Source organism: Protopterus annectens, chromosome 8.part0 (genome assembly GCF_019279795.1).
Source record: "Protopterus annectens isolate FY-2018-M chromosome 8.part0, PAN1.0, whole genome shotgun sequence".
In the NCBI taxonomy this organism is placed as follows: domain Eukaryota; kingdom Metazoa; phylum Chordata; order Ceratodontiformes; family Protopteridae; genus Protopterus; species Protopterus annectens.
Genome location: NC_056741.1, coordinates 903,128,896 through 903,154,232, shown reverse-complemented (window position 1 = coordinate 903,154,232; position 25,337 = coordinate 903,128,896). Strand labels below are relative to the sequence as shown.

General features: G+C 44.4%; 1 protein-coding gene across 1 annotated transcript in view; it reads right to left on the bottom strand.

Moving 5' to 3' along the window:
* The window catches only part of KMT2B (lysine methyltransferase 2B), a gene marked incomplete in the record, with an annotated part of 4,527,268 nt that overhangs the window by 819,664 nt on the left and 3,682,267 nt on the right, over window positions 1–25,337 (bottom strand). The window contains 2 exon segments of the mRNA XM_044079325.1: window positions 9,136–10,449; window positions 10,452–12,138. Of these exon segments, the coding sequence (XP_043935260.1) occupies window positions 9,136–10,449; window positions 10,452–12,138 (3,001 nt within the window).

The window sequence follows — 25,337 nt, the reverse complement described above, 5'->3', positions numbered from 1 at the left end:
TGACTTCAGTCCATCAGCGATTTGCCAGAAAACCACAAATTTTACGAGTAACGCACCAAATGTATGAGGCAAAAATGTGGACATTCTGTGAAAATCTGGAATGTTCAGAGGTATGCCTGACTGCCAAACAAGTGGCATCAAGTCCAAGAAAACTATTTTTTAGGGGGAGGGGGTGCTGTACTTTAAATAGCAGTACTAAAGTACACAGTCACTCTTCCATCTGAAGTACCAGCCCAAAGGCAATCTAGCCTGGTAGACTAAGGCAAATTTTTTTTTTTTTGTTTTAGTTCCATATACTTACTGACCAATAAGCCCTACACTTTTGGCTGCTCAACTGACCAATTTGCTCCCCAAAGGCTAAAGCACTATGGCCCATTTACTCCTCCAGGTTGAGAGGAAACTGAACTGGAAAGAGCAGCAGTCACCCTTCCATTAAAGACTGGACCCCCCCCACCAAATTCCTACCAGCAGCATACTGTGAATTCCAACACTGCTGCTTTTAGATGGCAGGGTACATTTCTGCAGTGTGGGCTTGCTAGGGTCTCTGATTCAGGTGATACAACTGCGCCCTGCCAATGCAGTAATCGGACTTGATACCCTCAATCCCCAGGATGAGTAAAGCTGCTACTGGCTGCTCACTGTAATTCTCCCCATTTGGGCCCTCCTGCACCAATGCCACTAAATGAATACAGGTAATTTTGGTGTAGTCAAGTCACACACTCTACATTACTGGTCCACGATTAAGGTCAAACACAATCTTGGTCAAATGTGTACAGGCCTAAAAAGAAGTTATGTTCTTACCATAACGTTCCATGTGAGTTGTTCATCTCGCCTTTGTTCTTAAATGTTGGTACGGAGCCAATCCATTGGCTCCAAGCTCAAGATCTTTGAGTAACCCCAGATCTAGTTTGCTGAACCCAGCAAGAAAAATATACAACTAAGCACAAAAAAATACATACAATATGTGTGTGTATATATATATATATATATATATATATATATATATATATATATATATAGCTATTTACAATTAGCTAAGAGATATTCTTGCTGGAAGAAGGACACTAGTCAGACCAACCAGACCACCAGTCATATTCGTTCTTCCAGAGAACCGGGAAAAGGGAGGGGGAGAGTGAGGAGTGCAAGGGCTGGGTGAAGTTGTTCAATCTCGCCGTTGTTCTTACACCGTGGTAGCATCCCAAGCACCCTAATCCTGGGTGGCTCAAGGGAGTACATTCCTGAAAACAGTGGTTTTATACAATCAGAAAGCCATTTTGACAATGTAACAAGACCTGATCCGATTTCCTAAATTCCTTTGTTCTGTCCAAATAAAACCTCAAATGTCTGTGAACATCAAGCTTATGTAACATGTATTCCAATTTGTTGGAATGTCTGAAAAAAGGTGGGAAGCTCAATAGACTGGTTCAAATTAGCCTCGGAGCAGACCTTAGGAAGAAAGGTAGGATTTGTCCTGAGAGACATTCTGTCGAGATGAAAGGTCAGACAAGGAGGTCTGCTAGAAAGTGCTTGTAGTTCAGAAACTCGACGCGCCCAGGTAATAGCCACCTAGACAATTGTCTTCCAAGAAATAAACTTCAGAAGACAAGATGACGCAGGCTCAAAGGGGGGGGGGGGCATAAGTTGAGACAGCACCAAATTTAGATTCCAGGGAGTAACAGGATGTCTGATAGGTAGGCTAAGGTGATGAGCCCCTTTCAAAAAAGCTTTATATAATTTGTGGGACATAATTTTAGAACCTTTGCATCCCACATGAGAGTTGGATATAGAAGCCAATTGGACCCTTATAGTAGCAGCTGCTGCACCATCATGAAAAAGCTAAGTCAAGAATTCCAGAATACTATGAATAGGAACGACATAGGAATCAATATCATGCTAAGAAGCCCAATGAGCAAATCACTTCCATTTGCTGTTGTACAGTTTCCTGGTGGAGACTTTATGAGAAGAAACTAGAATATGTTGTACTGCGGAAGACAATTTATATGACCTGGCTAGGTTGGGAAGTGGAGCAGCCAAGCTGTCAGTTTGAGGGAGAAAAGAGAGGGGTAAAGTACTCCTGATGAATGAGTCAGAAGGTCTGGCACTGAGTCCAGAACCCAAGGTTCTTCCACTTGGTATTGCTGAAGGAAGGCGAACCATATCTGCCGAGGCCAAAACGGGGCTATCAGAATAACAGTCCTTCCCAAGCTTTTGGCTTTCTGTAAGAATCTGGGGATCAAGGGGGTTGGTGGAAAGGCATAAAGGAGACCCGAGGGCCAATTGTGTACGAGCGAATCCTTTGGGCTGTCCACTGGTGGAGGGTACAGGGCAAAGTAGTTTCTGCATTTGGCATTCATCGGGGATGCAAAAGGGTCGCAGCAAGGCTGGCCCCATCTGCGGAATATCATTTCTGCCACTTGTTCTTTGAGAGATCACTTGTGAGGCAACAGAATGGCTTTGCTCAGTTTGTCCGCCATCACGTTGGATGACCCCGGGATGTGCGTTGCTATCAGAAAGCGCCCTGTGGATACAGCCCACTGCCAAATTCTCAAGGCCTCTCGGCATAAGGGGTAAGACTTGGTTCCCCCTTGTTTGTTGATGTACCAGACTACCGACTTGCTGTCAGTCTGTATTGCAATCATCTCTCGAGGTAGAGTGTCATGAAAGTGTTGCAACGCTAGAAACACCGCTCTCAACTCTAGGATATTGATGTGCAAATGGGATTCCAACTCTGACCAAATGCCTTGGATAGTTCTCCCCTGAAACAGCCCCCCCCCCTATCAGGGAAGCATCCGTGGTCACCATGGCTGAGGGAGGGAGAAGTACAAATGGGCGACCTACAGTTACCTGGTGGCTGTTCAACCACCAAAGAAGGTCCTTTTTGCAAGCATTTGTCAGTAGAATCTTGTGTGACATTGGAAGCTGTTGATAAGACCACTGTGTGAAGAGTAACCACTGGAGTAACCTCATGTGCATCCATTTCAGAGGAACTGCTATGAGCGTTGCTGCCATGGTGCCTAACAGCTTCAGAACCTGGAATGCAGGAACTCTTCTTTCCATTAACAAGTGGGACACTTGACTTCATAGAGAGATTACTCTTGCTTGAGACAAACTGACCAAGGCAGTGGTGGTGTCTAGATCTGCTCCTATAAAGGAAATATGCTGCGACAGCGATAAAGCAGATTTTTCGAAATTTATGGTTATGCCAAAATTGGGAGCACAGGTTGACTGTGTAATCTCTGGAACAAATCAGTTGATTCCTGGTGGTGGCGGTGGTGAGGAGCCAGTCTTCCAGATACAAAAACACGAGGAATCCTAAATGTCTTAAGTGAGCCGTAACCACTGCCATGCATTTGATGAACACTCTGGAGGCTGAGGTGAGACCAAAGGCAGCGCTCGGAATTGGTAGTGACTGGCCCCAGCCAGAAACGCAAGTGATTTCTGGATGGTCTGGCCATTTTGATGTGGTAGTATGCATCCTTGAGATCTATACAGCGCATCCAATCGCATGTTTCTAGAAACGGTAGTATCGATTGAAGCGTGACCATCCAAAACTTTTGCTTTTTGACAAAGGTGTTGAGTTTGCTGAGGTCTAAGATGAGCCTCCAGTCCCCCGTTTTCTTTGGAACTATAAAGAACCTGGAGTAAGTTCTGGATCCTATCTGGTCCGCCGGGGTTGGCTGGATGACTCTTTTCTAGCAGCTTGTGAATTTCTATGGCTGCTTGATGCAGCAGACTGGGTGGAACGTCTGGGATTCTTGTATGAAAATAAGAGGATTCTGAAAAGAGAATGCTGTATCCTCTGGTAACTATGCTTTTTACCCAAGAATCTGATGCAATTCCTAGCCAGGTGTCTGGGTATAAAGCCAAGAGACCCCCGACTGCCTCCAGAGCAGGACAGTCGGGCCTCCTCTCAGGAGCGCCGATAGGGCTTGCCAAGGAACTGCTCCCTGTCACCCTGGTTCTGTGGACCCGCCCCTGCCGCCTGGGCGGTGTCGACCATTACTCACCCCTCCTCAGCCCCTGGAGGGTTGGTTCACTACATGTGTTTTGGAAAGCTCCTCAGGGTTTCCGGAACCACATTTCCCCACCTTTCTGCCCTTTGGGGTATGGTCTAGTAGGGGTGGAAAAACGGACTCCTACGGCAGATAGAGTCTTTCCCTCCTGCTCACACCTAGTGAGTGTCTCCTTGACTTTGGGCCCAAACAAGGAAGAGCCATCGAATGGGGTGTTGACAAAGGAAGACTTGAAGGCTTCTGCAAAAAAGCATAAGCGCATCCAGGGCCATCTCCGCAGAGCTATCGCTGAACCTGCTGCCCCGGCTTGATCCATCGGCTGCATAAGAAATGAGCCGCATGGACGAGCTCACAATAAAATTCAAGGTGTTAAGTTGTCCCGTCACCTTCTCAGAGACAGCATTATCTGTGTTGCCCTGTAGAGTATCTCCAAGCTCTTTGAGAAGATCTCGTTGAAGACGGGTAAAATGGGTTAAATAGTTAAGCGATCTCATTGCAAATGTTCCACTAAAGACGCATTTCCCGTATCTGTCCATCGTCCTGGAGTCTTTGTTAGGAGGATGGACAGAAGAGGAGGTTTCTGACATCTCTTTTGTGGTGGCCGCCACCACCACCATGGCATCAACGGGAACTCCCTTAGTAAGAAAGGACCTGTCTTGGGGGGAGGTGATAAATTTGTTGGGCCTCAGAGGGACCGGCTCCATGGAATCAGGAGATTCCCACGCCCTTCGAGCGACCAAATCCATTAATTCATCAAAGGGCGGAGAAACCCAGGAGGTGGAAGGTTGAGACCCAAAGGCCTTCAGGAGCACTGACTCATCCCTTAGTAGGGGTAAGGGACTGCCAGTCGCCCCTCTGCCTTAGTATTTCCAAGATGTCTGCAAACGAGACATCCTCCAAGGGGGACCATGGGGACCCTTCTGATTCCTCTAAGTCAGTGTGTGATGTTAAGGATTCCTACGGGGAATCCAAATGCCTCCTCTTGCACACTCTCTTCCTAGGGACCTCATTAGTGGGGGCATCTGTTGAAGTCTCCGTAGAGCAGGGGTCACCCGAAGGGGTTACCTGAGACTCTGGGTCGCAACGCTTGGTAGGAACCTGTGATGTAGAGACAGAACACAGCCCTTTAGGGGAGGAAGAGGAAAGATCCGAAGAGGTAAATATCTTTACAGACATGACCCTTCTCATGGCATTGAAAGCATTGGTGACTCGGCCCAAGGAGTCCGCCAGTTCCGAGGAAGATGGCAACCTCCCCGGGGCAGAGGCCACAGGCTCTGAACCAGAGTACAGAGCAGAGCTCATCTGCGCCGAAGCCCCGAGAGGAAGAGTGGGAACCAAAGCCTCAGTTTGACCCCCGCCCGGAACCAACAAGAGAGTGTTGGCTCAGAGATTCTTCGATCAGAACCGAAGAAATCAAGGTCGGCGGGGCTGAAGGCACTGGAACTGGCCTCGGCTCCGAGGGTTCCACAACTATCAGATCTTCTCTTTCCTGCTCCAAAGGCTTGACTAGCCCCGGAGGAGGGGTAGAAATCTTAACAGGGAGGGTCGCAGGCTTCAAAGTCAGTTGAGACAAAGCCGAAAGCAATTTGGCCAGGGCCAGGTTCTCTAAGAGCCTCTGCACCACACGGTCCACATCGATGTATGAAAGGGTCCAAAAAGAACGGGTCGAAGGAGCCGAAGAAACCACCGACCTAAGGATCAGAGACTTCAAAACTTCTGACATCGGTTCCAACACTGGGATTTGACTGCGAAGGCTGAGGAGCCGGCAACAGAGTCATCCCAGAGGTACTCAGAGCCGAGGATACCTTTGAAGACTTTGACCCCTTCGAGGACTTGGAGGTCTGGTCAGTCTTGTCCAGTGCTTCCTGAAAGTCTGACTTTAACAGCCCTCTATCCACCAGCTTCCTTCGCCTTTCTAACATAACCCTGCCACTGAAGGAGTGGCAGATAGAGCAATCTTCTTGTAAATGTACTGGCCTCAAGCAATACATACAACAAACATGATCATCGGTAATGGATATTTTCTGCCCACGGTTACACCTCTTAAACCTCGATTTCTGTTTTTCAGACATGACAGAAACAAACAAAAATTATCAGATCCCTGATAAGATATATCTAAATAACAGAATTATCAGAATAACACTAGAAAGTTCAGATCCCTGAACAACAAATCTAACTGTGCACACTGTGTGACAAACAACAAGTGGATAGGGAAAGCAACCTGACAGAGCCCTGTCAACTAAAACGCCAACTAAAGAACGGCTAAAGGCCTAACAGCAACCGCTCCAAGTTTTATGAAGAAAAAAAAAAAAAAAAAAACAAAACAATACAAACACTGCAGTTAACTCACTGAAATGCAACAAATAGCTGTGATATTCTAAATAACCTTATATCAGATCCCTGATAAATCTATATATATATAGAAAAATTTGTCCAAAGACAAGAAAAAAAGGTTTGGCTCCACTGTTTTCAGGAATGTACTCCCGTGAGCCACCCAGGATTAGGGTGCTTGGGACACTACCCATGTGTAAGAACAAACGGCGAGATTGAACAACTTCACATAAAGAAGTTATGTTCTTATCCATGTGAGCTGTTCAGCTCGCCTTTGTTCTTACACTCCCTCCCACCTTCCCCCTCCGGGTTCTGGAAGAACGAGTATGACTGGTTGTCTTGGTTGGTCTGACTAGTGTTCTTCCTTCCAGCCAGAATATCTCTTAGCTAATTGTAAATGGCTATATATATATTTTTTGTGCTTAGTTGTATTTTTTCTTGCTGGGTTCAGCAAACTAGATCTGGGGTTGGTAAGACAGCATCATGGGATAGGTGCTGTGCCTTGAGCTACTCAAAGATCTTGAACTTGGAAAGCGGCCGACTTGGGTACCCACGTCTAAGAACAAATGGCAAGATTGAAAAACTTCACATGCACAGTTATCCAGGTTACCAAAATGTTCTGACAAAGTCTTCAAGTTGGGGAACAATATTAATGAAATCTCTGTGCTATTACTGAAGATGCCATAAAACAATCAAGTATGCATTATTACTAGCAATGTGATGACCAGGAGAAGGGGCTGCATACATCTTTCCTTTATCTAGGACCAGATTTCTGATGCAGCGAGGCATCTTTAACTGCCACATGCAGAGAGGTAACCAAAAACAGCCAGCATTCATGAAAAATAAAAATAAAACAAACATATTACATACTTGAAATCCACCCTCTGACACATGGCCTCCAAACTATCATGGCCCTTTAAGTGGACTTAGCAGTGGAAAAATCTTAGAAACAGGAGGTGGCAGACTTAATGGAAAACTTTTTAGCAAAGCAAGATCTCCATTTCATTTTTACTGGCCCTGTGCCCTCATTGCACATGAACAGCTCAACCTTACCTGGCAAGCCTTTCACCACAGCACCCAGACCAGAAGGAACTGATAACCTTGAACGTGGCAGTAGAGCCATGATAGAATGTCTCCGACTAAAGTTAAGAGGTAAGCAGAATATTTCTTTGACATATGGAACCTCTCACAATTATCAGATAGTCTGTGAACCTCATAACTGGTAGAAAAACTGATAAAGTCCTCTAGACCCAAAGGGCCCAGTGGATCCTGTAAAGCTGTGACATGTCCAGCTTGTGCAGACAAGAAAGCAAGGGCTTTGACTGGCTTCTGAAAGTCAGCAGTACAGACAGAGAAAGAGACAGAAAAAAATGGATCAGTCCATGAATGTAACAGCTTACGTCTTAGTGCCCCTAGATCTGAGCAAAGGGCATCACAGTATAGGAAGATTTTGAACATTTCCTATTTCCACCTGACTGCAGCTTTGAAGATCTTACCATCAAAAACATAACATTTTCAACTTGAAACCCTTCCTGTTTTTCCAACAGTAAGCTTAATGGGAGGCCCATAATTTCAGATAGGTCAAAAGGTAAACAACTCACAATGCCCCAACAATCTCAGCTGAGCAGCACAGTTTTGTTTAACCATGAAAACCACAACTCGCAGATATATGTACAAAATCAACAGTGAAACACTCTGGAGACAAAGACTGTAAGAGCTATTGCTCCATCAAGCAGAAGACTTTCCTGCTTAATTTTTGTGTGTATGCTTCCACAGTATCTTAATCCACTGATACTGCAAATATTCCATAGGAAAATGTACAAAAATGTGTGTGGAATGATCACACTGTGAGGGCATTAGCTGACTAAATTAAAAAATATCAAATTTGGCATTAGGAAATTAACCTTATTAATGAAAAAGATAAATAAAACAATTTTTCTGGGAAATGCTAGGCAAACATATTGAATTCTATGAAAGGAATATTCTGAATTGCAGCTCAGTTCAATTTCTTCAAGTGAAGGAGAAAACTGAAAAAGAATGATGTTCTCCTTTTGTGTACACCTTCCATTAATAGTAGAGCTGCAACCAAGAAGAATGTGTGGACCTAATGCTAACAGAAGTTCGCGTTTGTCAGAAGTGCCCTCCAGTTTAGAAAAGAACGACATTTACAGCCCTAAAAGAAATCTCTGCATATGCAATGTTTAGTCTCACTGCAACAGCTGCCAACAGCACAGCAACACTAATTACTAATTAGAGAACACCCTAAAAATAATGATCAAGCTAAGAAAAGCCTTTCACAGTCATCCCACCTAATGAATAAACATAAAATACATATGCATACTGTTTTGAGACAGTACAAGGTTGGCAATAGCTACGGCTATTAATTAGGCAATGTATAAAGATCATAAACTCTAGAAAAACGACAGACTACCATTTACTTAAACTTTAGCTTTACAAAAAGATTATTTTGCATGGTCTCATTTCAAATGTATCGTTATTGGTCTACATTTACTGAAAAGGTCTCCAGACCAGTTCATCTTATCCAATTAAAAAATGGAAATAATGAAGTAAAAAATAAATACATAAAAATAAAAATTCTACTGTGAAAACTTAAAACCCTTCTGATTTTGAATTCAACCTCCCAAACAATATGAAGTGTGCTTAACAGAAAGATTAGTCAAGATGGCATTAACTACCTTGACCCTGAAATAAAAATTACTTTGTTTAGACATGATCACATTTACTGAATGTTAATTTTTTTCCGTTGCGGAAAGCCTGAATGCAAACTTACCCTGCAGACGATGAATTCTGCTTCACTGTTAACACAATTCGGTGCACCATTTCTTCATTATCCAGTTTTTTCTTCTTGAACTCTACATTGTCTTGAACTTCTGAAATTCGTTTCATTCTAACACCAGATGGAGTCTCTGTATGTGACACAATTCTAGTAGGGTTAATCATTGTACTTTTAGGACTGACCTTCCCTTCCTGCTTAATAATGACAGAGCTGTTCTTGTTTTCCAAAGTCCGGTTTAAATGTTGAGGTGTTACTATATGGCTTGTGGGGTTCTGTGTTGGTGAAGACAGTTTAGGAACATCCGCAGAAATTCCCACTATACTCGAGTTAACAGACAAGCCTTGAGGTAAACAGGTCTGCTGAATGTCTGTGGGTCGAGCCATTAATGCAATAGGTCCTACTGTTACTTGCCCACAGTTCTGGGGTCCTGTAGCCACAACACTGACTGCTGGAACAACCTTATGAACAGGGGCACTGATAGTCCATGTGGACATTTCATTCCCCAAGATGTTCAATGGTGTAGATGCTTGCAAAAAAACTGTTGGATTAGGCTGTGGCACACTGGCAGAAGCCAAAGACTTGCATACTATGTCTGTTTTGCCTTTTTTAACGTTGGTGGCCATTTTTGTCTTAGGAGTTATACATTTTGCTTTGGGCTTTTTTACATCAGAACCAAGACAAGCTGTAGAAATTGTTTTGCATGGAAATGTTTGCATTTCTGTTCTTTTTTCTTCTCCCACACTTGTTAAATTAACAGTGTTTACTAAATTCTGATCTTTTGTTCCATTCTGGCAATTTACTGATGTTCCACATGAAGAGGCTGAATTAGGATATGGAACTGAAATGTGCCCACTGGAATTCAACACAGAAGATGAAGTATGACCAGGAACCACAGACTTCAGCTGTCCAACCAATGTAAAGCCAGAACTGTTAATTCCATCCGTACCTACATCCTGTGTTTTTACAAATACATGCCCTGATCTGTTCACCCAAATGACTCGGGAACCAGACTTTTGAAGAGCCTGTGATAAACATTCTTGCGCTACTACTGTGTTAGGCAAACCACTGACATCTGTGCTCTGAGAAATAACCTGGCAAACTCTCTGAAGCTGTGGTGGCTCATGCAGTTGTCTTGTACTTACAGTGCGATCCACTGCTGCTTGCCCATTTGCAACACCCAGGTGCCCTGTGGTTATTATACTGTGATCGACTGGTGCGCTAACTGCTTGTGCATTTGCAACAACTTTGCGCTGCTCACAAAATGGTGGACATGTAGGCACAGCAACATTACTTAACACTCCTGCATTGCCATTAGTCACATATACAACTGTAGGATGTATAACTGGCTGACTACCTTCTTGTACCTCTGCAGGTGAGAATCCTCTCTGAGCCCTAAAGGAACATCAAGACCTAATCTTTGTCCACCAGTATGATCATTTGAAGCTGTATTATGATCCGATGCAACAGTGTTATCTTCACATGTGGCAAAACTCCCTGAAGACACTGCATTCTGCACACCCTTCCTGGGAACAGACATATGTGCTGCATCATCATTCTTTAATACAAAATCCACAATGTCCAGTGGAAGGTCTAAAACGGCTTTCTCCACATCACTGTGGGCAGGTGCAGTAGTATCCTGAATACTTTGAGGAATGGTGCCTGCATTACAAGGTTTGAGCATTTCAGCTTCTGCAGCCGTACATTTTTCAGAGTTTTGGTCATTACGTTTTGTTACTTCATGAAGATCTGGGACTTGTGTACCACCAGGTGCCTCAGAAGTCCCCATACGTCCAAGGGGGGCATTGGCTTTGTCAGCAGCAAGATTAATTTTATCAGTGGTGGCTATACTAGTGTCACTCTCCATACTATCATCAATTCCATCTAACTGATCAATCTTAGGAATACCAACATGCAAGCTGGAATAATTTGGAGTTAACTCCTGAAAGGGGTCCTGTGTGACTACAGTCCGGGTAAACTGGTAGTAATGGTCAAGTTCTTCTTCAGAAGAACTATCACCATCCATTTGGTCATCATCTGTACAAAATTCCAAGCTTTTATTTGAGTCATCAAAAGGGATTCCATCTACTGCTGCACCTGCATCACTTTCCCCTCCCACAATAATGTGTGCACCACAGTGCAAATCATCATCCTGAAAGGAATCATTCAAAATGGTTTCATCAAATTCTAGATCTGAGACATTGAGAGCTGAAACAACTTCCATGTCACTTTCATCAAAAGCATCAGAACAAAATTCTTGATCCGTTATCATATGAGTCTCCACCACAGGAGAGATCAAAGAATTCAGCAGACCTGCTGCTGTGGAAAATCCCTTTTCATTACTGCCTTTGTTAACCTGATTAAAATCCATACATGCTGAATGAGTTTCTTTGCAGGGAAACAAGTCTTGTGAATCTCTTTGTACCTCTGATGCCTCCAGACTGACAGCTACTTTTTCTGGAGATTCTGTAATATTATCTTTGAGTAGATTGTGGACATCACTATGAGTTATGGAATCAGTGGTGCATGTATTTTTTTCTCTTGTAAACCAGTCACCATTGCCCTTGTGATGTAAAACACTCCCAGAAGGAGGCAAGGGTCTTGAGGTAGGTGCCTGAATATCAGTCCTGCTCAAAGGTTTAAAAAAACTGTTCCCTTGAGATTTTACTCCTGTGAAACTTAGTGAGGTAGGCAGCTGATTTACACAAGCTTTTAGCTCTCCTGGGTTCAGTCCACAATCTTGGTCTACGAAGTTAGATAAAGCACCATGTTGCAAAGAAGCACCAGCAACTGAGTGAGGTGCTCCTCCCCTGAGACTAGCAGATCCTGAGGAACTAAAAGTATTTTTGATGTTGGCACTACTCCCCCGAGGTGGGGAGGCAACCCTGCTACGTGAAACTGTACAGTGTGACATAGGACTGTGTCTTCTTGCTCGCCGCATAGGTGCAATGTCTGGGTCACTAACAGTAAGGATGTGATGAGACACAGTAAGTGGACTGCCTAAGGTAAAAAAAAAAAAAAGTTAGTGGGTATTTTAAATGAGCTTTACATCTGCACTTGAAAAATAAAACCTATTTTGCAACATTTTAACAAATAGTAAAATTCAAAATTAGACAAAAACAGGGGAAAAAGAAAATGACAAGATGACATGCCGTAGCTTTCTTGACACTAAAAAACCTGAATAAATATGACCTAAGGTACAGAAACGGGTAGTAGTACTTAGTAAAAAGCACCATAAAAAAACAGGCTGGCCTGTTTTTCAGTTGATCACAACAAAACAATGGAAAACTGAGGAATCACATTTAAAGGAGAAACATGCTGTACATGTTACACAATTCCCAAAGTTCATTAACACTACCCATGAATGTCAGCTTTCTGAAAAGATTTCTGAAGTAGTGCACGGTCTTCCTGACTTTCTGCTTAAAAAATAAGAAAAAGAATTTCTCAAAATCCTCTCTGCCATTTATACATCTTTACAAGAACACTGCTCTTCGAACCCCCCCCCCAATTAACTAACGATTTTTAATTCTTCAAAAAAGCAACATTCATTTAATGCTTACAAATTATGCAAAGAATGTGCCAGCTCCAGAGGTGCAAGGGTCACTCTCAACTTTGATTCTGACAAACCAGGTGTCAGTGGAAGAGGGAAACACCACATGGATGCCAGTTTACGTTTCTGCAGGGGAAGGAATGAAGAGAATGTTTTGCCACAACTGCATCACAAGTTGGAATCGCATTCTAACTTGAGGCAAAGTGGAACAGCCAAGGATGGTGGGGTATGTGTAGGTGGTGTGATCACATGGGGTTCAGTATGTGGAAGCCTGTACAGAATATAAATGTTCAAGTCATGTGCAGCATATACTGCATGGATATACCTTGACTAGAGGATAGACTGGAAAGGCTTAACAAAAAAAAGAGCTGCCCAATACATTATGGCCTCAATTACTTTCTCTGCATAAGACAGGGCAATGAAGTAAACAGTTATGGTCAATAATAATCTGAAAACAGTACTGCTTAAAACAATGTTAATCCTTCAAAATTCTCTGAAATGTTTACCTAAAAAATGGCAAATCAATGCTTCTTCTTCTTTCGGCTTTGCACAGTTAGGAGTCACCACAGCAGATCACCTGTCCGCTAATGACTGGCAGTGGAGTTTTACGGTGTTGAGTTGCCAGCCCGGCGCCCAACCCTCCACAGAAGGCACACACTCACACATACAAAAACATACATTTTGTTATATATATATATATATATATATATATATATATATTTGCGATTTCCCATCCACGCGTCCAGATTTCGCTTGAAGAGGGTCAGTGAGGGGCTGTGTCTAACATGAATTGGGATTCTATTCCAGAGTGAGGGGAGCCTCTGGGAAATGAATCTGTCCCTCCAGCATGTACTATTTATTTTTGTGCTGAGGTGTAAATCCCTGGAGCGTGTAGTTCTAAGGGACTTGGATTTTTTGAGGTGGAGCGTGTCCATTAATTCTGTGTTTGACATGGCTTTGTACGTCAGGCATAGATCGCCTCTGAGTATACGGTAAGCAATTGAGTAGAGCTGGAGTTTCTTTAGTCGAGCTGCATAGGACATCTGTTTGTAGCCCATGATCCTCTTGGTGAGGTACTTTTGGGGTCTCTCCAGTTGCTGCAGGTGTCGGGTAAGGTACATCCCAAAAGGGGCATTGTATTCAATTATGGGCCTGTTGAGTGACGAGTAGAGGGGCACAATGACCTCTCTTGATCTAGATGCGAACCCTTTTGTGATAAGGTGGGCTATATAGAAGGTCTTTCTAACCACTTTGGCAACGTGATCATCAAAGGAGAGATTACTATCTACATTGGTCCCCAAATCTCTAATTACTTCTTCCGTACTTAATGGATTACCACCTATGTGGTAATTTGTGGGCACCTTGTTTTTTCCAAAGGGGATGACTATGCACTTTTTAGCATTTAGCTTGAGGCCGTGGCTCTGACACCAAGCATCAGTCTCTGTGAGACCCTTTTGGAGGATGCTTGTGTCAGCTGGAGATTCGATTATGGCCCCCAGTTTGCAGTCATCTGCGAACTTTGTCAGCCATAATCCCCCCGTGTTAGCCTGAACCTCAGAGAAGTATATACCGAACAAGAGAGGTCCCAGAACTGAGCCCTGTGGTACGCCACTTGTAACTTGGTTTGGATTCGGACATGGCACCTGCGATTCTGACCATGTGGGTTCTATCTCAGAGCCAGTTTGGAACCCATCCTGTGATATAGGGGTTGATATTTAAGCTGGTATGCTTATTTATGATGCCCGAGTGGGGTATTGTGTCGAAGGCTTTTGCGAGGTCCAGGTAGGCTGTGTGGACTACCTTGCCCTCATCTATGGCTTTGGTAAAGGTTTCAAAGAAATCAACTAGGTTTAAGAGGCAAGATCTGCCCTTAACAAAGCCGAATTGGGTAGGGTCCAGTGTCTGGAGGCTCGCAATGTCTTTGTTTATGAGTTCCATGATAATACGCTCCATAGCTTTACAGGCCAGACTAGTCAGGCTTATGGGGCGATAGTTCCCGGGGTCTATTGTGGCACCACCTTTGTGGAGTGGGACCACTGCAGCTGTATGCCATTCTTTGGGTACATATCCTGTAGTAAGGCTAAGTTTGAACAGTGACTTAATGTGAGGGTACAGTTCTTCTTGGAGCTCGTGTAAAACACAGCCTGGGACCGTCCGGTCCCATAGATGCTGTGTTTTTTGCTTTGGAGAGGGCAGCTTTCACCTGTGCATGTGTGATGTCAGGGAGGTTACATTCAGTTGGGATAGGCATTTGCTCCTTTGGGGGGGAAGGGGGGGGGTTGCGCTGAATCTGTCTGCCAGGATGTTGGCTATGTCTGTAGGTTTGGTATATTTTGTACCATTATGCAACGATTCAGAGCATATCTGGGAGTTTCCACCCATATTCCTGACACAACTAAAGAAGGCCTTGTGATTATCTTTAGTGTCTAGGGCAATTTTTCTTAGGAAACTGGCCTTTGATGACTTTATGAGGGATCAAAGTTTCTTGCTAATACTGATCAGAGATGCCTTCCCTTTTTGGGATTTTGCTCAGTCATGTAGTAGCTTCCTCCTTCTGTTGTATAGTTTATTTATGGCCAGGGTCCACCCGACCGGTCTCATGTTTTTGGAGGAGTGAGTCTTGGTTTTATTTGGGATAGCACGATCCATGCATTCCTGCAGGTGCTCATAGAATGCATTTGTAAAGGATTCTGCGGATTGGGCTGTATTATCCCCTGGCCCGGAGGATTTGAAGAATTCCACCTCAGTCTTGAGAAGTACAAAAGTAGGCTTTTGAGAAATTCTTTACAGTGATTTCCTTGGCTGGGGGTGTGGAAGGGATATGGATGTCCAGGGAAATTTGTTTATGGTCTGATCTTACCAATGAGGGGTTTACCTGTGGTGTGGAACATAGAGTCACCATGTTGGTGATGACCAGGTCCAATATGTTGCTCCCTCTTGTGAGAGTGGTGACCAGTTGTTCCATCACGTTAGAGTTTATAAATTCAAGGAACCGTTGGGCGAGGGTGTTTGGGCTTGAGTAGTTTTCCCAGTCAATGTTTGGGTAGTTGAAGTCACCTAATAACATAGTGTTTGGAGAGACCTTCATATTCTCCAGTGTTCTCAGGAATGCCAAGTGGGGTTCCTGTAATAGGGAGGGTGTTCTGTAGCAGGCTACAAACTGAAAGGCAGTTTTGCCCGCTGTTAGTTGCACATGGATGGTTTGCGATGCTTTGTGCAGTGCCAATAACCTGGAGGTGTAGGTATCTTTGATGTATGTAGATACTCCCCCTCCTTTTGTGCTTCGGTCCGAGTTTTGGGGACTAAACGTATGGTATGAGTTATAACCTGGTAGTGCTGGGATGCTCTCAGGAGCCTTGAACCAGGTTTCTGTTACTGCACAGACATCGATTTTCTCCATACTGAGGAGAGCCTCGAGTGTGTGCATCTTGAGTTTAGACTTTTGGCATTGAGTAGCATTACCTTTAGTTTTTTTATCCTTGGGTTGTCTATGGAGGTGGGTTTATATACACATACACACACACATCTGTGTGTGTGTGTACGGTTTCACTAGTGTTGGGTTGATAAAAAACTTCTGTTCTGTTGACTCACTTTGGTTGACATGCAGATGGTCAACAGCTGTGCAAGAAATGACAATTTCCAGTGTTGGGGAATATGCCCTTTCCCTAGCGACTGTGAGATCTCAGAGTTGGTATATATAATTACCAGGGAGTGTGGGGTTGGGGCTTGTCCTCCTGCAAAAATGAAAGTTATGTACTTACTATAACGATAAATCCGTGCGGTCTCATTTTGTTCTCATTCAAAGTTTGAGTTGTCTGATCTGATCAAATCTGATGACAGCCCCTTCTTCTAGAGATGTGGATTTGAGGCTCTGATTCCTCCCTTTCCCATAAATCCCACCTTTCCACTGAGTTACCTCAGACTGAGTTTGCGGACTTTTTTCCAAATTAAAGATCTATTCCTGAAAACTGTGGAAATCAGTAGGTGCCAAAAATCAATAGGCTTGCTACTTCCTCAGTAACAATCAGAGCAATTTAGGAAGGGAGGGGGTCTTAGCTGAGATTAGTCTGAGCACCAGAAGTTGCAGATGATATTTAGGAAGGAGGAAGGGATCTTGAACCAGATGAACGCGAGACAAAGTACAGTTTTGTACCTACCATAAATGTAGATGTCCGAGAGGTATGCAACTGCAGTCCTTACAAATGGGTTGTCCTGTCCTCAGGCAGCCCTTCGGTTGGCCAGATTCCAAAGTCTGGGTCTGGCCTCGGCTGATGTCGCACTTCACCCGACGTCATAGCTGCAGTTCTTCGGGTATAAAGGCATCAGCTGACGACATTTTCCTCAGTGTTTCTTGCCCCAGATGCCAGGAGCCCTCTAGGAAGGCTAAATTTGGATAAATGCAAATAATTCCAAACAAAAGAGAGCAAATAGAAATAAACATGTATATACATATATACAAACAAATACACCATAATAGATTCCCCCAGCTAGCTACAAGATGGGCAAATACCCTATGAGTACCACAGAGGGGAAGGAGGGTGGGTAATCCTGACTGCAGATGCATACCTCTCGGACATCTACATTTATGGTAGGTACAAAACTGTACTATGTCCTTCAAGGATGCATCTGCAGTCCTTACAAATGGGTAGAATACCATAGCCAAACTGGGGGAGGAGGTAATAAGATTATGGTGTAGTTAAGATCCCTTGCAAAACAGCAGTGGCAAAACCTGCTCGGGATCTGGAATATAAGGGTAGGTTATAATGCTTGGCAAATGTATGCACGGAGCTCCAAGTAGCAGCCTCTAAAATGTCCTTGGTAGCCACTCCTCGTAAAAAAGCTGTGGTAGTGGCTGTAGCCCTTGTGGAATGAGGTCTGATGTTTTCTGGGGTTGTCTTCCCATGGTAAGAGTAACGGAATCTAATGCAATTTCCTATCCACTTAGAGATTGTCTGTTTTGAAATTGCTTTTCCTTCCATTCCTGTTGCATATGCTACCAGTAACTGGTCAGTTTTTCTATTGCTCTTGGTTCTGTCCAGGTAGTAGCGTAATTGTCTATGTACATCCAAGGTATGTAATAGCCTTTCTCCCCTGTTCTGTGGATTGGGGAAGAATGTAGGCAGGTGGATAGCTTGGTTTAAAGATACCCTGGAGACCACCTTTGGCATAAAAGTAGGATTAGTTCTCATGGACACTCTATCTTGATGGAAGATAAGGAAGGGCTGTACTGCCATTAATGCCTGTAATTCAGAAACCCTTCTTGCTGAAGTGATTGCAAGCAGGAAAGCAGTTTTCCATGATAAGTACTGTAACTCTGCTGTTGCTGCTGGCTCAAAAGGAGGGAGTGTTAATTTTTCCAGCACAAAGTTCAAGTCCCAAGCGGGCAATGGTGGCTTCCTTGGTGGTTTTACATTTTTAATTCCTCTCAGAAACTGCCTGAGTAGAGGATGTGAGAAGACTGGAGGATCCATGTTGTATTCTGCCGAAATAGCTGATGCATGAATCTTAATGGAAGAATAGGACAGGCCATTGTGGAAAAGTTCTGCCAAGTATTCCAGGATGTTAGCTATGTTTACCAGTGACACATTTTCTCCTTTTGCTGCACTCCAAATGAGATATCTTTTCCATTTTGCTGAGTAAGTTTTTCTTGTTGAGGGTCTGCGAGCCTCTAAGATAATGCCCTTAACCCTTTGAGATAAATCTGGGTTATTTTGTCTTATGCAATGTTCCAGGCAGCTAGCTGCAGCGTTTTTAGGTTTGGATGCAGGGTTTTGAAGTTGTTCTGTGTTAGCAGTAAGGGAACTAGGGGCAGAGGCCATATTTGTTCCCGAGACATACTCCTCAGTAATGGGTACCAATGCTGCCTCGACCAGTCTGGAGCTATCAGGATGACCCTTGGCCGGTCTTCTTTGATCTTCAGTAGCACCTTGTGCATCAAAGGAAGAGGTGGGAATGCATATGCTGTGAGGTTTTTCCAATTGAAAGATAGGGAGTCCACCTTCCAAGCAAGTGGGTGGAATGCCCTTGTGCAGAATTTTTTCAATTGGTGGTTGTGTGGGGATGCGAATAAGTCTATTTCTGGTAGGCCCCATTTCCCTGTAATGGATTTGAAGATGTCTGGATGCAGCATCCCTTCGTGGGCATCCGTGGTAGTTCTGCTTAGGATGTCTGCTAGTATATTTTCTTTTCCTGGTACAAATATTGCCTGTAGCTGAATGTTGTAGCTCAGGGCCACATTCCAGAGGTCCATTGCCATCCGGCATAGAGGGTATGAATGTGTGCCTCCCTGTTTGTTGATGTACCACATAACTGTGGTGTTGTCCGTCCTTATCAGCAATTGACCCTGTTGAAGAAATGGTCTGAATGTCTGAATTGCCAGTTTTACTGCCAGCATCTCCTTTTGATTTATGTGTAGGTTCAGCTGGTCTTGAGTCCATAGGCCTTGTATGCACTTGTCCAGCATGTGTGCCCCCCAACCGAGGTCTGAGGCGTCCATGGTGATAGTCTGGCTTGGTTGAGGGCTGTGGAAGGGCAATCCCTTGTTCAATTGACAGTTCTGGGCCCACCATTGGAATTCTTGCTTCAGGCATGGAATTATTGGAATTTGGGTTTCTAGGCTGTGCTTGTGCTGAGACCATAAATTCCTTAGGTACCATTGCAACTTCCTCATATGTAGTCTGGCATGTGGAATCAATATTATGCAGGATGCCATGTAACCCAGGGCTTGCAGGACTTTCCTTGCTGTTAGCTGGTTCTGCGTTGTTAATGCCATGAAATAGAGAGGAAGGTGCTTCTGCTTTTCTGCTGTGAGGGATGCCATTTGATTTGATGTGTCCAGTTCTGCACCCAAGAAAGTTATTGTCTGGGATGGTATCAGCCTTGACTTTTTTATACTGACTGTGTATCCCAAGGCTTGTAGTAGATGAATGACCTTTTTCAAATCTCTTTCTAATCTGATTTTGTTGTCTGCTTGTAACAGGCAGTCGTCCAGGTAAGGATAAATTTGAATTCCCTGAAGCCTGCAATAAGCAATTACTGATGCCAGGCATTTCGTGAATACTCTGGGCGCAGTAGATAAGCCAAAAGGCAATGCTGAGAATTGATCATGCTCTGATCATGCAAGAAATCTGAGGTATCTTCCGCAATTTGGTCGTATGGGGACGTGCAGGTATGCCTCCTTGAGATCTAGAGTTACCAGCCAAGACTCCTTGCCCAGCATGGGAAGGAGCTGCTGTAGGGTCAGCATCTTGAATTTTGGAACAATGAGATATGTGTTTAGAGCGGACAGGTCGAGAATAGGTCTCCATTGGTTTTCTTTTCTTGGCACCAGGAAAAGTCTGGAGTAAAATCCTTGCCCTTGTTCCATAGACGGTACCTTTTCTATAGCTCTCATCCTTATCAAGTGGTCTATTTGTTCTAGAGCTTTTTTTCTTTTGATTTGGAGGTAGGTTTGGCATTCTGCTCTTCCTTGGTAGAGTATGGAAGTGAAACCTGTAACCTTGGTCTATTGTCTGTAAAATCCATTTGTCTCCTGTGATGTGATGCCAGTTTTCCGAAAATAAGGCTAGCTTTCCGCCTAAGGGTGCTTCTAGTTGTTCCCTGGTAGGCGGTCTCAGAGCCAAGTCACTGTGTTTGTCCTGTGGAAGTGGTAGTGGCTGGATCTGTGGCAGTACTTCGCTGGTTGTTAGGCTGCCACTGACGCCCCCTGTAGGCACCTCTGGATTGACCCCTGCCTCTTGGGCACCTATTCCTGCCTCTCTGTGCTCTGGTGTCTGGAAAGGACCAATTCTTGGAAGGCCAGTTCCTACTAAACCTTGGAGGCTGGACCTGTAAGAAATCCTTGACTGTCTGGACAGATTTTGCTTTCTCTTCCACCTTCTTCAGCACCTGCTGTGCAGGGGAGCCAAACAAATTGAGCTTATCCATGGGAGCATCTAGAAGCTTTGATTTAACATGGTCTGGTAAGGACTGCTCTTTTAACCATGCATGCCTTCTGATCACTGTACCAGTCATAGCTGATCTAAAGGAAGCCTCCAGTGCATCATAGCCGCATTTTAAGGAATGATTACTGACCTGCTGAATGTTATGTACCATTTCCTGAAGAGATTTTTTGTCTAAAGGTTCAGGCGAGGACAGTTTTTTAGTTAACTGATCTAACATAAATTCCTGATACTGAATCATGTGGAATTGACAGTTTAAGGCCCCTACCCCATCTCTCTAAGGCCCTGGATTCCCTTTCAGAGGGGAGGGTTTTTTTGGCAGAAGTAGCTGCTACTGCCTTGGGTCCCTGTGAAATAGTTTCAGGATCTGCAAAAGGAGCCTTATACAAATGATAATGTGTGTCCGGAACCCTGTAGTACCTGTCGGGCTTTGCAGGGGCCGGAGGAAGTGAATCAGGAGCAGTACAAGCATCATTAAATGCATCATCCACAACAGTAAGTACTGGAGGAATGGCTAAAGGCCTATGCTGTGGCAAATGCAAAAAGGTCCTAAGCCTTTTCCTGGAGTCTGAAAAATCCTGGCCCTGCCATTGAAATTGTTCCCTCATAGCATGCAAGGTTTCCCCAAAAGAAAATTCCTCAGGAGGAGAGGCAGAAGGAATGGAGTCTTCTGCATCAGAGTCCTCATAAGGAGAATAAGGGCCCTCTGGAGGGTCTGTATGTTCTGAATCATCAGAGGAGTAATCTGTAGAAACTGGCTCAGGGGGCTCTGCTCTAGGCCTCTTCTCTGGAGGTGGGTGAGAGGCCCTGTCAGGGTGAGGTTGGGATCCCTGGATCAAAGAAATAAGATCCTCTGCTAGACTAAGCATTTGAGTACTACAGCTAGGCCTGTGAGAGGGGGTCTTAGCAGGCACATTCTTGGTAGATTTTGCTGCTTTAGCCCTGGCAAAAGCCTTAATCGACATGGATGCAGGGGGCCTAGCAGCTCCACGTGCAGGAGTAGATATATCTAAAGGAACAGTATCAGATAAATCCTGTGATCCTGCAGGAGCAGGTGGGATTTCAGTAGCAGATTCCGCCACGCTGGATGAGGCCTCGGTAGGAGGCAAGATTTTGGCCGAAGGAAGGACCGTGGACTCGGTTTCAGCCGAAACCGAGACACTCGCGGTTGACTTAACCGCGGTTTCGGCCGAAACCGCGGACCGCAAGTGTCGGTCCTTTTCCTTGCGCTTTTTAGTAAATTGCGAAGTCGGAGTTTCCGACGGCATGTTGTAAGCAAAAGCGGAGCCGAAAAACTCCTCAGCAAATTCCGACCGACGTCTAAGTGTCCGTCGGTTGAAAGAAGCACAGGCTAGACAAGCTGCTACGTCGTGGTCTGGGCCTAAACAAGGTAGGCAGTAAGAGTGGAAATCTTTATGAGGTATTTGTTTCCCACAAGATAAACAGTTATTCACTTTTTCTGACATCGGCTGAGGCAAGAAAGAGTCCCCGACAGGGTACTTAGCTTTTAGAAGTCTTCGGTAGTAGTAATCTCTGGTTCTGACCGACCGGCACTTGCGAACAGCTTCTGCTTCGGATGCCACGCGGCAAGAAAGACTGAGGAAAATGGCGTCGGCTGATGCCTTTATACCCGAAGAACTGCAGCTATGACGTCGGGTGAAGTGCGACATCAGCCGAGGCCAGACCCAGACTTTGGAATCTGGCCGACCGAAGGGCTGCCTGAGGACAGGACAACCCATTTGTAAGGACTGCAGATGCATCCTTGAAGGACATCACAGATCTATCATTAAGGTAAGCACATATTCATGTTCAGCGTTGTCTGTTTTCATCTGATTCAACAATTCTAAGCTGCCAGTAAGATACCTGGGTGGTATCAAGGAAGGGCATTCCTGAGTAGTGGAACTAAAAGATGAATGTAACCTGCATTGCACATCCAGTTTGATATAAATGTGTGAACTGGACCATGTTGCTGTTGCACAAATGCCATCAATGGGAGCTCTTCTCTTGAATGCTGTAGCAGTAGCCATGCTACTGCTCTCGTGGAGTGCACTTTTGGCTTCGTGTGTACAGAAAACACCCCAGCTAGTATATACAAAAGTAATGCAGTGTGACAGCTATTTAGAAATAATGACCTTTGAAGCATTGCTTCTCAATTTCACTTTAAACAAAAATATAGTTATAATCTGACTTTCCTATTTCCTTGGTAAGGTGAAAGTAGAATCTGAGCTGTATGTGAACATCTAATGTGTGCAGATGATTTCCCCCCCTTTGCTTGAGAAATTGGGAAAAAAAGACTGCAAATTAATAGATTCATTCAAGTTTGCTTCAATGTCAACTTACCATAACAATAGCTGTTCTACAAATCACTGTTGCAGTACTGACAGATGGGTCATCGCTGACGTCTAGATGGGGCATCAAAGATTTACGTTCCCTAAGTCATACATCTAAAGCAGGACCTCAGCTCAACTGGGGTATATAGACAGAAGTACAAGCATGGACCTTCAGATTACTTCCAAGTCAGTGAGCTGAAGACTACAGAGAGAGGAGACTGGTCAGTTGGTCAGTTGGGAGGGGTGTAGCTTAAAAAGATAAACTCTCCTGTTCCCATGTAACAGAGCAGAATTTAAGGCAAAGGGGGAAGAGGAAAATGAAGTTTTAACTGACAGAGAAGAGGGGATGGGGGTTTGGATGAACACTGCGACAGTGATCAGTAGGACAGCTACTGTTATGGTATGTTCTTACACAACTGTACTACGTCCTGACTAAAATCACTGTTCCAGTATTCCTGACATATGGGTGATTCCCAGAGCTAAAGGAGAAAAGAAGGGTGGTTGGCTACTAAGTAACAGAGTGACCCAGCAGTCCAGACAGAACTGACTGAGAAAAGGCTGCCCTGGACCTGGAGAAAGCATCAGTTTTGTAGTGTTTGGTAAAAGGCACATACACAGGACCAAGTTACTGTCTCCCAAAATAAAGCTGGTGTTTCTTCTTTTGTGAAAAACTTCTGAAGAAGCGACTGCCCTAGTGGAATGTGCTTTAGGGCAGGAAGGTGAAGTCTTACCATGGAGTTAGTAACAAAGACATAGTCTTAGAATTCCAGGCTGCAATAGTTTGTTTGGAGATTGCCTGTCCCAAGCTTAGGGGTCATACAGAATGCAAACACCTAGTCAGCCTTTCTGAAGAATTTAATTTTGTCTAAACAAAATCTGAGTTATCTGCAAATGTTGTCCACTACTTCAGGTAGTGAGGAGGGAGGTAGCCTTGAGAATTAACATGTCTCGGTAAAAAATGAGAAATGGGGGAATGGCCACAACAGCTTGTAGCTCAGAGACCCTCATGGCCAATGTAAGGGCCAAAAGGAATATGGTTTTCCAAATACATTATTTCAGAGAAGCAGAAGTTGGTTCAAAGGGAGATAGTAAGCTTTTTTAGCACAAAATTAAGATCTGAAGAGAAAGAGATGAGTTTCATTTGGGAGTCAAGAAGCAAAACTCCCCTGAAGATCATCTTGCCCTCCAGCCTAGCAATAAGTGGAGGGCTAAGAGGGAGGCAGGCTTTGATTGCATTAGTCTAGCACTTCACCAGACTTCTTGTAGCAATTATTGTAGCACACACAAGTGCTACCAGTACTAAACATTCTACAAGGAACAGCTCCAGTACTTCTTATTAATGCCCGCCCCTCCAGGCATGTCTAAAGGGCAGCTCCCTCTGCTTTCTATTAACCTGGTGAACTTGGGCATCCTGAGGCAATGTAGCAACTGCCTCATGTACACTGATAAGCCTCTCCTCTTACCTCCCAACACTCAGACTTACAAGAGATACACTTATATATTCAAACTGGAAGCCATACACTCTCCAGCCAAGACCGGAATAGCTGGTCAAGAGGAGAAAGTAAACACTTGCACCACACCACATGGAACACACAGCCCTCCAGAACACACACCAGCACTGCTTTCACATAAAAACACAAACCACACACCCACCTTCGCGGAGGCTCTCAATAAAAGTCTTCCCAAACAGCAGACACCTCCAAGGCAGAAACACACTCGACCACCACAACACAACACTAATCATGAGACACATAACCCTCCTAAACAGTGTGCCACTCAACCAAAGCCACTAAGGCAAAACAGCCCATGACCAACACACTAGTCATAGATGACTCAATAGTGAGGCACAATGATGTCCCACTGACTAGGCTGAAAAAGTCAGCTGCCTGTCAGGTACCAGGATCCGCCACATAACGCACGCACTCAGGTCCCTCAACAACAGGTACAAATATGACTCTGTCATTGTACATGTGGGTGTGAATGACCCAAGACATACCTCCCTGGACTACATGAAAAGACATGGAGGAACTTTTGGATTATGTAGCCCAGGTGGGTATGACCCAAGCCCTGAGTAGCCTCCTACCATCACCCAGAATGACACCACAGTACAAGCAGAAAATGACGGATTTCAACAACTGGCTACATTTCTGGTGTCACTCTAAGGGGATTGAGTATCTGTCTGCCTGGGATAACATGATTGACATACCTCGATGCTTTGCCAGAGATGGCCTGCATCTGTCTCCCCTGGGCTTCCAGATACTGGCCAAGGCCCTTGCCACCCCTATAGTGCCTTTTTTAGGCAATGTTCCAAAGACAAAATTACCACCGTAACAGCTACAAACAAATCCAATCTGAGGGTCATGCTGCTCAACGCTAGAA